Source organism: Syngnathus acus, chromosome 24, assembly GCF_901709675.1.
Source record: "Syngnathus acus chromosome 24, fSynAcu1.2, whole genome shotgun sequence".
Taxonomy (NCBI): Eukaryota; Metazoa; Chordata; class Actinopteri; order Syngnathiformes; family Syngnathidae; genus Syngnathus; species Syngnathus acus.
In genome coordinates, this window is record NC_051108.1 from 2,910,890 (window position 1) to 2,923,846 (window position 12,957).

The 12,957-nt window shown below is 41.6% G+C and overlaps 1 protein-coding gene across 22 annotated transcripts in view; it reads right to left on the bottom strand.

The window, feature by feature from the left end:
* Window positions 1–12,957, bottom strand: part of ptprk (protein tyrosine phosphatase receptor type K) — a 52,504-nt gene that overhangs the window by 35,385 nt on the left and 4,162 nt on the right. For 21 of the 22 annotated variants that reach the window (XM_037245406.1, XM_037245405.1, XM_037245403.1 and 18 more), the window contains exon 2: window positions 12,803–12,826. The exons of the other annotated variant lie outside the window; for it this stretch is intronic. In XM_037245406.1, the coding sequence (XP_037101301.1) occupies window positions 12,803–12,826 (24 nt within the window). The remainder of the gene's footprint in view (window positions 1–12,802; window positions 12,827–12,957) is intronic. 22 annotated transcript variants of the gene reach the window in all.

Genomic DNA, 12,957 nt, shown 5'->3' on the forward strand with positions numbered 1-12,957 from the left:
CCAACAGAGCGTGTTAACCATGTTAATAGCTCATAATTAACTTGGATCACTCTTATGAGATAGGTTATAGTTGGTTCGTTTGCTAAATCTTGATTTCTGCTCCTATAAACATATTGAAGCATGATGGAAGCTGTTGAATATTCGAGTTATCTGAAATTAGAGAAACTTCAAGAGTGCATCAAAATGCAGAAACCCGCTTTTTGCATGCTTTTGGTATTCATTTCCTCTCCTCCATTCTTACTCGCAGTCAAAACAATAAAAATCCTCTGCATCACTCATGTGAAATTTATTTACTGAAGGATGGTGTCATCATAGTTTAATAACATCCACTGGTTTGAAATGAAAACAATGCATTTTAGATGAAGACTCCGAAAAACAGAGTTCAAGTAAAGACTATTTATGCACTAGGATGAAAAACATTATGATAGTTAATAAATTTCGAATCACTTCGATATACGTATATATGACACCAGAGTACTTCATCTCGTTTAATACGGTCTCAGTTTCGAGCCTTACTTTTTTTTCTTTAACCAAGTTTAAGTTATACTTCTTCCCACTCCTTTTCAGGCATGTGAATATGATTTATGGTTTCTTTTTTTGGTTATATCTTGGTTGCTACTCTTTTAGTTTATATATAAATATATATATAATTTTTTTTGTCTTTTCATTTGTGTACAGTAATCTTTTTTTTTCACGTTTCAAACAAATGAAAAAATAAAATAATCATATAATTAAGTTGATCTGTTTCTGTAATGTTTTTGTTCCTCTGAAAGCAGATGGCACTAATTTGCAAATTGCAGAAAAATTGATGTCATGCAAAAATCCCGTTCCGGAAACGTAAGACTTCCCAGACAAAAACCCACAATTGACATTGAGCGCAAAGTTCCATCTTATCATTTGCTCCATGTCATCTTTGCTTTTGTCTTCCGCACCCCTTGTCTGACAATAGGTGAAATTAACCTGAAATGATACAAGGTGACATCAGAGGCAGACACACACTCCTACGAACACACACACGCCCTCCTCGCTCTTTCTCCTGTCACGCTTCAGTGGCCCTTGCAGCACAGTGCCATCAAAGCCAGGGAACCAACACACACACACACACGCTAGCATGTGCAGTCATATAACCAAATACACACAACTGGCACTGGAAAAACACACATGAACACACTCAGAGCTGTACTTTAATTGGTAATGCTGAAGGCAGAAGAATTTCTCCTTCATCTCACAATGCTGTAATTGAATCTATGATGTGTGTGCTCACAAGTGTGTGTTCTGCTGATTCAGGAGTTTCCATTGAAAGTAAAAGAGCAAATGTGTGTTTTTCATTTCTGGCCCTTTCCACCCTCCCGACTATCCTCCCTCAACCTCGTCCTGTTCCTCTCTTGGGGTTTAAAGCCATTTTTTATTTCCCCCTCCGACACAACTTGCAGCAATCGTAATCATTATTTGTAATATACTGATAAAAAGCTTCCAAGGGGCTGATGTCGTTATTTGGAACAGCTATGACCTCGTTCGCTGCATGTTTCAGCGTTTTGAGACCAAAACTTGGCCTCGTTCTGAAGGTTTGGACAAAAGTTTGCTTCAAAACAAATCGAAGATGCATTTTATTAGGAACTTGACCGAGTGACAGGCTTCTGCCTTGGAATGTTATGTCTCGGACAATTCTTGGTGCCGAGGAGACCAGACAGGATTGGGGAAAAAGACCCCGAGGCTTATCTTCACTACCCATCCCCCCCTTTTGTGCCTTTGCTACTCGTGAGTTCACCCAAAAAAAATCCAGGAGGGGTGGCGGGAGGGGTCAGATTTCAGTCCTCTTCTCAGGAAAGTCGACACTTAGCCCGGTTGCCCACATGATGTCTCTAATCGGTGTGGTACGACTTAGAAGTGCTCAGTCAACAGCTCGCCATAAAATACGGGAAGGCATTGTGAAATTTGGCATGATGGAGTGTTCCGTCAAGCATGACAAGGTAAACATTTGCCACCGCAGCAAAGTGGAGAGTGGATGACGGCATCATGAAACTCCACCATCAGAAGCTATGTATGATTCCGAATGAGGAGGGGAGGGGGGGACGATTAAGCCCTTTGGCAACCCTTAGCTCCGCTCTCAGAACTGAGAGCACAGCTGGTAATTTCGTATCGAAATCCCCAAACGACATGTCTGAACCAGCTAGTTCCCTCCTCCCTTTTTACCGCACCCTTGACCTCAAAATGCTGACTGACTGACTCAGGAGCAACGTTAGCTTTTTTTTTTTTTCCGTTTCAAGCATGAATCACTTTTTATCTCCCTAACATCCGTGTTTTAATCGTGACTGTAATACGACAACATAATGCTTTCGCCATTGCGGAAGATTTGAATGGGCTGATCACTGGGCGGACAGGATGCAGTGAGTCTTTTAAGCCAATTGGACCGGAGCTAAGGTTTTGGACTGGAAAACAGGTCTGGAGTGGATGAGATAAGCAGAGAACAAACCCACGTTAAATGCCAACCCACACACTCAAATTGAAATAGGGGGGTAAATTATGAGAAACCTGAGATGAGGATGATTCCTACTATCAGGAGAAAAATATCGCTATCAGTTGTCGGGTAGACTAAATTGCCCGGGCTGACCTCTCCAATTGACCAGTTGGTCCAAAAGCTGACCAATTTACTCGGCGAACAGCGGGTGGGATTTAGTCGATCCTGTGCTTGTGCAGCAGAAGCATTTCTGTTGTTCAAGCCTGGCCCAGCTAAAAGCGGTTCCCCGCACCAACATACAAAGAATAACCTGAAACAGCAGAGCGGGACGGCGGTGGAGCCGGGAGGGGGGCAACAAATTGTAAACACTGGAAATAATAAATACAATCATAGACTTAAAAGAAGAAACTGCACCAAAAATAACAATTGGAAAAATGTTTGTTGGACCTGTGAGACCCGCTTAAAAAATTAATTATATAAGCCAAACATGAAAGATATATTGTCAGATGAGCTCTTTTATCTGTGTTTGTGACACAGTTCTGTCTCACAACAAAAGATAGCTAACGATAGCATTTAGAGTCCTGGTGGAAATGTAACTTCTCACTCCTAGCACAGACAAAAAGCAAATCTCAGATGTTTCAAAACAAAACAAATACATGAGGGGATCCAACAGATAGAAGCCAGGCAAGAAACATCTCATCAGGGGTTTACTGAGTTAAACAATCATTTTTGTTTGGATGTCAGATTTGGTAGTAGGAGGGTTGGAAAAAAAAAATAATCCAATTGGATATCCCAAGTGGCTTGACCCTGTTTCTAAAACCGGTTTAGAATTCAATGTTACTTAATGTAAATGATTTGAATTCAGCAAACGTATGACGTAGGTGCGTGGTGACTAAAGACGGGGAGTGGCCATTGTGAAATTCAAACGTTCTTAGAGTGAGTCCAACCGGTTTCTAACTCGGGTTACAGTGCCTCGGGCTGACACATCCACGAAAACCCAGACAGTATTGTTCAATGTGGCCATTTTGGCTTTGTTCCACTGTCTCAGTTCATGCTCACAATGAGGACAACAAACAAATATACGGGCTAGTTTGAGATGTACAACTTCCCTTCACGACACGATTATTCAAACTGATTTTCTAAATCGATTAACACTCTTTTATTGTCCGCCATTTTGACGAGGGAGTTAATGGCACTGGATTGTAATGTTCTAAATGGCGGTGTTGTCAGAAAAGAACCCAAATACAGAAAATGACACAAACACATGATGAACAAGGACGCGAGTCCCCCCGTTAAACACGCATACTCGTATCGTTTTTCCGCGCTTGCACAAATATGGCTATCACTTGTATTCCATCTGACAGCCAAAAGTGTCTCCTGTAAGCAGAAACTGTTCCCCGACCTTGTCAGAGAAACCCGACCATTGATTTGAGGACGGTAATTCATGAATTGCTCTGCGGCGTCTCCGTATAAATGTGTCAGGAAAAATATATATATAATGAACAAGAAAACACTTTTGTCATACAAGAATCCTGCACGGCCTTGAAAACAACTCGCGGTATTTGCGGCGACTGAATGCTGATCACAACTAAATGGGTTCATTATTCACTCGCTACAGAACAAACTGATAATGAATAGATGTACGCTGCGTGCGGAGTTCAATACAAACCCAAGAGACTGAAAATTATTTTCTGGGTGGTGGAGGACAGGAGGGGGGGGGGGGGGGCAGCTATGTGTCAGTTTCATGGGGAGTGATGATTTTTTTTTGCCCTGTTGCCCCGGGACACCAGACCCGTGTCCTGGTTCCTTCTCAGCCATGGATTCTGCCAAAGGGCCTTTTTACATTTTACCATTAGGGAAGGACAACTAGAAGAGGGCACCACTGAAGCATACACGCATCCTTTTCCAGGTCCGCCAGACCTTGAGACAGACACTGAACATGATCGCCAAAGTACACTCCAATGGTACAACAAGAAGATGATAAAAGGTTTGAATCTTTTTATTATATCCTGATAGGAAAAATGGCTGAAATTCTGGAACTTTCCCACACCATAGTCTTCATCTCCCTTTGTTCCCTCAACATTCCGACATGTTGAAAAGCTCTCAGCCCATCCGTACCAAATGACGTGCCAATTAATTAAAACGGTTTGTGTTTGTTCCGTGAACTGTTAGTGGACCTTGATAATGGAAAACATGTGAAGACTGGCTGCATTGTCAAAATCCAATCTATGAATACATTTTCATCACGACACCTCTTAGAATTTGAAAATTATAACAAATAGATATCAAGATAACATTAAGTTATTTTTTTCAAGGAGAAGAGGCTTGCTCCACTTTGGATAGTTACAGAATAACAACAACAACAAAAAAGGCCATTCTTTGAAGAGCACAGTCTTCTTCTTGCCCATGTTAATGTAAGTAATCCATGTGGACAGGATGCTTTGTTCTACGCTGGGAGAGCCAGTTAGAGCAGCATGGAGACCGAGAGAGGGATCACCTGCTTTAAATGTCCACGTCTACACTAATAGTCTTTAAGTCCAAGAGATGGAAGTCAAATCAATGTTTTTTTAATGGAAGCAGGTACACACGATGCAAAAATGTTATCGAAAATTTAGTTGGAAAAATATGTACTGTACAAGAGGCCCTGTGTGTAATGGTGCCATGCCCGGAGGGGTTGAAGTCTGTAGAGGCAAGATTTAAAATGTGCATGTATGCCTGCACATATCTCTCGGAGTGTGTGATGGTATGCCAAGGGTGTAGAAATAAAAAAAAAGGGGGGGGGGGGCACTCAAACAAGTTGAAGAGCAAAAAGCAGCTTCCTTGGACTGAATGCACAGCCGTGGGCAATTTGAGTGTGGATGTGAATGTGCATGTGTGAGTGTTGGCCTGGGGCGATGTGATTGTGTGTGAGGAGTGGACTTGGGAAGAGTAAATGTCCATACAAACATGCTTGGAGTAGTATTCTTTTGCAGCTTATGGCTCAATTTTAAAATAAAGTTGTCATGTGTTTAAAAAAAAAAAAATCACATAGTATTCTTTTGCATCTTATGGCTTAATTTCAAAATAAAGTTGTCATGTGTTTAAAAATAAAAATCTGCTGTTTAATGGACATTTTGGCATTTAAATATATTTAAATGTTTGTATTATTTTCAAAAAAATGTGCCAATGTTTTCCTTTTTTTTTTTACTGCAAATGAATATCAGTTATCGGCTTCCTTAACCTTAATAATCTGTATTTACTAATAAATGATATACTTATTGGTTTGCATATCAGTCTCATCGAAGTGGCACATTTGGTGTAATTGGATAAGAGACCTGTAATATTAAACGCATGTAAGACTATAGTGAAACTTTATCCGGAATAAAAGTTAACTTTTGCAGTTAGCATTGAGTAAGCGTCCTCGCAGCTCGTGTAACAAACACACCACTTGATGTTTAGAATATTAAAAGGCTAAATCTGTCGGTAACAGCAGAAAGGCTGAATGGTGCACATTCCACCATTCCAGCTCGGGCTGATTTCATTATAGATAAATCTCATTTATCTATTCAATCTCTCGCTCCTATCTGTCTGTCACATTCTATTTCTCTCCCTTTATTCCTGCCGATGTGTGTCATTTCCCCACTTTCAGGCTCTCCCTATTTTTTTGGGGGTATACTTCTCTTGGCTCTTTATCTTCCTCCATTTAAGTCGCTCCATCTACACACTCCGTGTCATCTGTTGAATGCAATTGGTAAGCATATACCGTATTTTGCGGACTATAAGGTGCACCGCATTATAAGGCGCACCTTCAATGAATGGCCCATTTTAAAACTTTGTCCTTTTTAAAGGCGCACCGGACTATAAGGCGCACCATTAATGCATCATGTCAGATTTTTAATCCAAATCATTCTCCATTTTATCTTTTGTTTTTCAACTTCAGACGCAACAAATTATTTTATAATCACAAAATAATGATCCATCATCTTTTTGATTCATGATAGTCTTCAGCGGGCCACTTGTGATTGATTTCATGACACAATGCTTCGGGCCAGTTTAAATTTAGGAATTTGGTCCATATATAAGGCGCACCGGATTATAAGGCGCACTGTCGGCTTTTGAGAAAATTTTCGGTTTTTAGGTGCGCCTTATAATCCGGAAAATACGGGATATGAAGAGGAGCACTGACACTGGAGGGGAATAGAAGCCAAGAGATGCTGGGGAGGAAAAAAAGGGGAGGGGGGTGGTCTTTGAAAACAATAGTCTACCAGAGACCTCACAATGAATTCACCTCTCACTCTACACTCGTTTTTTGCGCACCTCTGATACAAGCTGGTCTCTGTAATACAATAAAAAAAACCTTGGCTTAGCTCTGTCTGTCTGTGTGTGTGTGGGGAGGCAACTTCTACTCCCAACTCTCAGTCTCATCATTGCAGTTCTTCCACCGAGGTGTGTTTCAATAAATCACGCTGTCGCCCGTGCGCACACACGCGCTTGGTCTCTGCTTAATAAGCTGTATTCAGAGCTCCTAGAAGCTGAAACGGCACAAAACGAGAGGATTTTCTTTTCTTTGGTGCTTTGCTCTTTACACTCGGCGTCCTACTCTTTTTGTAATTTTCCTATTGTGCTTCTATTTAATGCACAGGTGTCAAACACAAGGCCCGGGGGGCCCAGATACGGCCCGCCACATCATTTTATGTGGCCCGCAAAGACAAATTGTGCATCAAATACATATGTCAACGCTAAAATTACAAATTGTTTTCCCTTTTGAAAAAATAGCTATATTGCGAGCATTTTTTTTTTTTTTTGTGAAATATTTAAACAGTTTTTATTGGTCTCTGTTTTGAAAACTAGTTACTCACTAGTTGTGCAGTTTACACTATATATGAGACATCCACACATTTGGATTTCAATGGCCCGCCGAAGGAAACTATGACGCGAACCGCGACAAAAATAAGTTTGACAACCCTGATTTAACGTAATGACGGCAGATATTGTGAGCACCTGAAGGATGAACAACGTGTTCCGATCCTTTTGCTCACCCAAATGTGAACTGGGTCCAACCTATGTCACACTTTGGTGTCATGTCTGCATGTTCTTTTCTGTATCACATTCATTCCTCACGCCGCATGTGAGGAATCTGTCGCTGCTCCAAAACCATGTCAAACATAGACAGGACAGATGGAGAGGAAGCAGACAAGTGTGGAAAAAGAGCAAAGAGGGTCAGGGTGGAGGGAAGAGGGGGGGGGAGAATGGACACCTGGACCAATCCTGAGGCCCTGCGGGGAGGTGGAAGGAAGGAGGATGGGTTGCACGGTGACGGGACTCTCCCAGCTGTAACCTGTGTGTGTGTGTGTTCCATATGTGCACTAGTGCTGCAGGAGTTTACCAGGGGGTTGTAACAGATGGGATTATAGAGACACTCAAATGACAAGCCATCAGCGTCACGTAACCACAAGTTCTCAGGTTCTGCCACCTCAACTCGGCAGAGACTGAATCAATTTGAATTCTTTCTGCCAAAGATTGTGTTCGGGCAACCTTCGCCTGAAAAAGCTCTGCGCAACTGTTGTTCAAATGGAAAAAAAAAAAAAAAAAGATGTAGTCACTTAAAAGACTGAAAGCTATTGACGCAAGAGGCTGGTTGAGCTTTAACAACAATGCTTTTCCTTTCTACTTTTTCGTCAGAGTGGATCCTTCATAGAGCAATTGTGTCAAATGTGCCCCCCCCCCCGCCGCCATCAACCCGCAACTCGACACACGTACGCACTACAAAACACTTTGTGCAGGTAAACAGGCTCTCCGTGAGCATGAGGCAGGTGAAAGGGTTAATGGCGGCCATTGAGATTCAAACCTACTGCAAAAGCAAGCGCATATCTGTCCGTCCGTCTGTCAGAGAGGAGCATCGAACTCTGACCTGTCGTTTAGGCTAACGGAAATCCCCGCATGCATAATGAATGAACAACCTCGAAGTCAACAGGGAGCAAGTATCACACAGACAAGCATGTCATTCTGTTTTTTTGTTTTAAATTTACAGGGTTTTTTTTTGCTGTCCACCATCACGAACCAAAAACTGGATTTTCAATAAGGAGGACAAACAGTGAAGAAATAAAATGGAGTATTTTATGGTAACATCATCCTTGGGAGGACTCCACAAAACAATTGTTCCCTGGAATTTAATTTAAAAAAAAAAAAAGAAACTAAATCAAGCCTTGACAAAATACCTCAAATACCAAAAAAAAGCCAAGGTTAAATGAAAAAAAAAATCAAATAACCTCACATTCCAGACACAAGCACACAAAGCCACCTCATCAAACTCTTCCCAGCTTCATCAAAAAGTGATTAAAATCTTTTTGAACACATGTTAAGACAAGTCTCGCTGGTGCAATGGAAATATTTGTTGCTAAATCTACTCTGGAAAAAAAAAAACTGCTTCAATTTGTCGACCAACTCTTGAAGATATGAACAATTTGTGATTCATTTGCCGCCAGTCGGCCATTACACGAGAAGTTAGTCACGGCATTACGGAACTTAAGTAGTCATTTTACCCTCCACTTCATCTTACTGGGCCTGCCAGAAGCGAAAGAATGCGAAAGAGAAACAGACCCCTGAAACACAAACAAAGTGACCTCAGAGTAGAAACCAGTGAACTCTTCGTTTGCAGCCAGTTAGCAGAGTAAGCAAATACACCTAACGGGATTGTAGGTCAAAGTCCATTTCTCTACACTCAGAATGAAAATAGGCTAATGATTCTAGATTAAAGTCATACACCCCGACTCCAGCCTGGTCTGGTTCCCACATGTGTGACTAAGTATTTCGTCAAGAAGTAGGACGGAGGGGGGGGAGGGATTGGCTGAGCTCTATCAATCACGCAAACTTTCCCTCCTCCCCCTCTTATCAGCAGATATGAAGCAGCTCAGGAATGAAAGAGTGCAGCTGCAAGTTTGTGTCACTTTGCTGTGTTCTTTCAGAGTTCCTTATCACACTCCAAGTCACGATTGCTTCTTCTCCCACGCACGCACTTCTCTGCCCACCTATCTTCTAAATCGCAGGTGTCAAACCCAAGGCCCGGGGGCCCAGATACGGCCCGCCAGATCATTTTATGTGGCCCACGAAAACAAATTGTGCATCAAATTCGTGTCATTACTAGAATTGCAAATTGTCATCACTTTTAATAATTTTTTAGAAAATATTTGACTAGTTTTTACTCGTCTGATTTGAAAACGAGTTATTTGTCAATTTGTTTTGTAGCTTTTACTGTGTATAACATGAGGTGCTCATACATTTATTTGGGTTGACAGTCATAATGGCCCTCCCAAAGAAGCTATGAAAAAACTGAGTTTGACACCCCTGTTCTAAATCATATACTCCCGTTTCACCTCGTATTTCATAAAAGTGCCAAAAAGTGTCACTGGTTTTTATTTTATAGTTAATATGATTCAAGAGTTGTGTCTGTTTCATTTCTTCTTAAGTGCTGAGTCATTATTGCGCAATTCAAAATTGCGTGAGGTGCATCATGCACAATCATTGAAAACTATCCAATGGCGATTGAATGAATGAATGAATGAATGGTGGTGACAGGCCGAAACATGGCCATGGCCTTGTACGCCCAGGCAAGGACACACACCGAGAAGTGTACGCTAAACGCGAGTCATACTTGACCACGCTAAAGTATAAGTGGTAAGTTTGGGGCCAGTGAAAGGGGAAAGTGCGGCTAACCTAAACCACATGTGGCTCCCGCTGTTTAGCAATCCATGTGTGAAGAGTGAAAACAAGAGAAAAGCTCCCACTACTGCTTCAAAGGTGGACTTAACCAAATTCAACAGTGCCATTAATCCGACTAGACTAAGTAATTTGAAGTTAAGGTAGTCGTCTGTGTGCGTCTGTGTGTGTGTGTGTTTGTGAGTCTAAATGCAAGAGACATCTTATGTCATGGTGAGGCATCGTTGTATCTGCTAACTGTTACGCCGACAAGACAGCTCCCTTTGCATGCAAACACACACACACACGCACACACACACAAATTCTTCCTCATAGACACTTTATTTACCTTTGGCCCAGTAAGAGACATGGTGACGGTTAACTGAGTCACTTAATACAATAAAAGAGTGAGTGATAAAGACAAAAGCGAGTGTGAAAGAAGAAACGAAGCAGGGAGGAAGACCAACCAAAGCATTCCAGAAGAAGGTTGAGAGACGACGGCAAAGATAAAGAAAGGCAATACTAAGAGACCTTGGCAAGATTTGAGCGAAGGGAAAATGAAAAAAGTGCGAAGAAACTGTTATTTGGGTTTTCAGTTTGAAAATCACACAGCAGGAACATTTTATGTGCAACACACCGCTTCTTCTCAAATTAATATTTTTCTGAAACAAAACAAAGAGGATATATTTAGTTTCTTGTGACCCCAAAAGTTACGGCGCGCTTTGCCTTATTTATTTCCAGGAGGATTAACCGGGATTTCCGAATCTCCGTGTCGCTCCCCTGTTAATATGACCTACTTTGCTATTTACTATTCCACCTTTAAAATAATCCGCGTACTTTATCCGTGTAATGCAACACCATTCCATCGGGATTCGGCCGCACAAAATCCCACCCTAGCTCTTGTTGGGAGGGGAAAGACGGGAAAATGGAGAGGAGAACAAAGCGGGGGAAGGGTTGTGTTGTTTTTTTGTTAGTGAGTAATAAATTCCAAGAGAAGGTGATATGAAGAGGTGAGAAGGGGCCAGCAGACACAGTGGAGTCAGCTTAGTTGAAATATCACAGTAGCGTAAGAATTCAACCACGCCGCCTTGTATATACCGTATTTTCCGCACTATAAGGCGCACTGGATTATAAGGCGCACCTTCAATGAATGGCCCATTTTAAAACTTTGTCCATATATTTGGACACGGCTGCTGTAGTGACTCAATATTGGTCCATATATAAGGCGCACCTGATTATAAGGCGCACTGTCGGCTTTTGAGAAAATTTGAGGTTTTTAGGTGCGCCTTATCGTGCGGAAAACACGGTAACTAAAAGAACTCACTGCAGTATTCAAAGTAGGACTTGTCAGCCATTTTGAGCTCCACAACTGATATCATCGTCGCTTCTGACAGAGCGCCCCCAACATGAAGATATAAAGTCGAGTTGGGATATGATAATCTTAATGGAGCGGTCATCCGTCTGTAAGCCCCAGATTCTCCGAGAGAGAGGAGGGTTTAAATATCTCAAAAGCTTTCCAAGCTATCTCCAAAGCAAATCAGCTTAAAGAGGAGACTTACTGGACATGAATGTAAAGACAAGTCCAAATGGGGTGGTTGAGAGGGTCTGAAGAACAAACATCCCCTCTGGGATTTTCTCATGACTGCTATCGGGAACGAGACCGGCGCAAGTGCCCCGTAGGCTGCTTAGGGGCTACTTTGGTGCCGGACGTGTGTGAAGCTGCTTTCATGACAGATGTCGTCCTAACTGGACTAATGGAAAGCACTTCAAGCAATGCCCACAGCTACATACGCGCTAAAGAGCCCTTTGGCGGCGAGCTACCTGAAGCCTCTTATAAAGGGAAAAAAAAAAAAAAAAAGTCAAATAAAATGGATGATTTATCACCCGCTTGAAGAGATGCAACTTTAAAGTCAGTTTCTTAACTTGCCGTGTCTAATTTATCTCTCGAGCCGATGGCCTAAAAATAAACACTCTTTTTAGGCACTCTTTGGAGAAATTCCTATTGACATGCTATTTATATACGCTCTTTATATAATGATAGTCATTGGCCGATTCATTGCTCGCTTAAAATCTTAGCTTGGCTACACTTGAACCAAGTGTGTCATCAGGTTTTCCAAACCCTATTCGTGGGTTGGCTTGACCTCAGAATCAGATGCGGGATATCGCCAGAGTTGGTGAAGCTGTGACAACAGGAACGTCATAGCTGAGGCTAACTTCTTATTTTAATCTTAATATGATTGCTTACAGGAACAGAATGAACAAAAAAGAGCCAAAAGGAAGCAAATCACAAAATCATTGTTTCAGGGACTGTGTCGAGTTGAAATCTACTGAGATTAGTTGGAACACATGTAAAAGCTGCCAAAGAGCCCTGTCCTGCATAATGTGAACTGACAGTATTTCTGCACGGCTGCACTTCCATTAAGTCTGTTATTTTTGTCTTAAATAATGTTTTACAGAGGGAACGACACAATCCGCAGCACACCTATGATTTTTTTTTTTTTAAATGACTCAACACAAAATTACGTTTTAGTATGGTTAGTAATGACACCACAGTTTGAAGACTGATGACGAAGAACGAACAAAAAGTAAAAGAATCCCAAAATAAAAGGTGGAGATGAGACGATTTGATGATGGTGGAGCTCAGCAATTAGCTGGCTTATTGAAACTCACCTTTTTCTGAGCGCCCAATGTGAGCTGGATCCAAGAAAGCAACAGAGGAGGGGGGGGGGGACATTTAAACAGAATTAGATAAATAGCATGCACATAACGTCATCCATTCACTTGACCAGTACAAGTTAACAAGAGACCAAACCTGAATTTGAAAA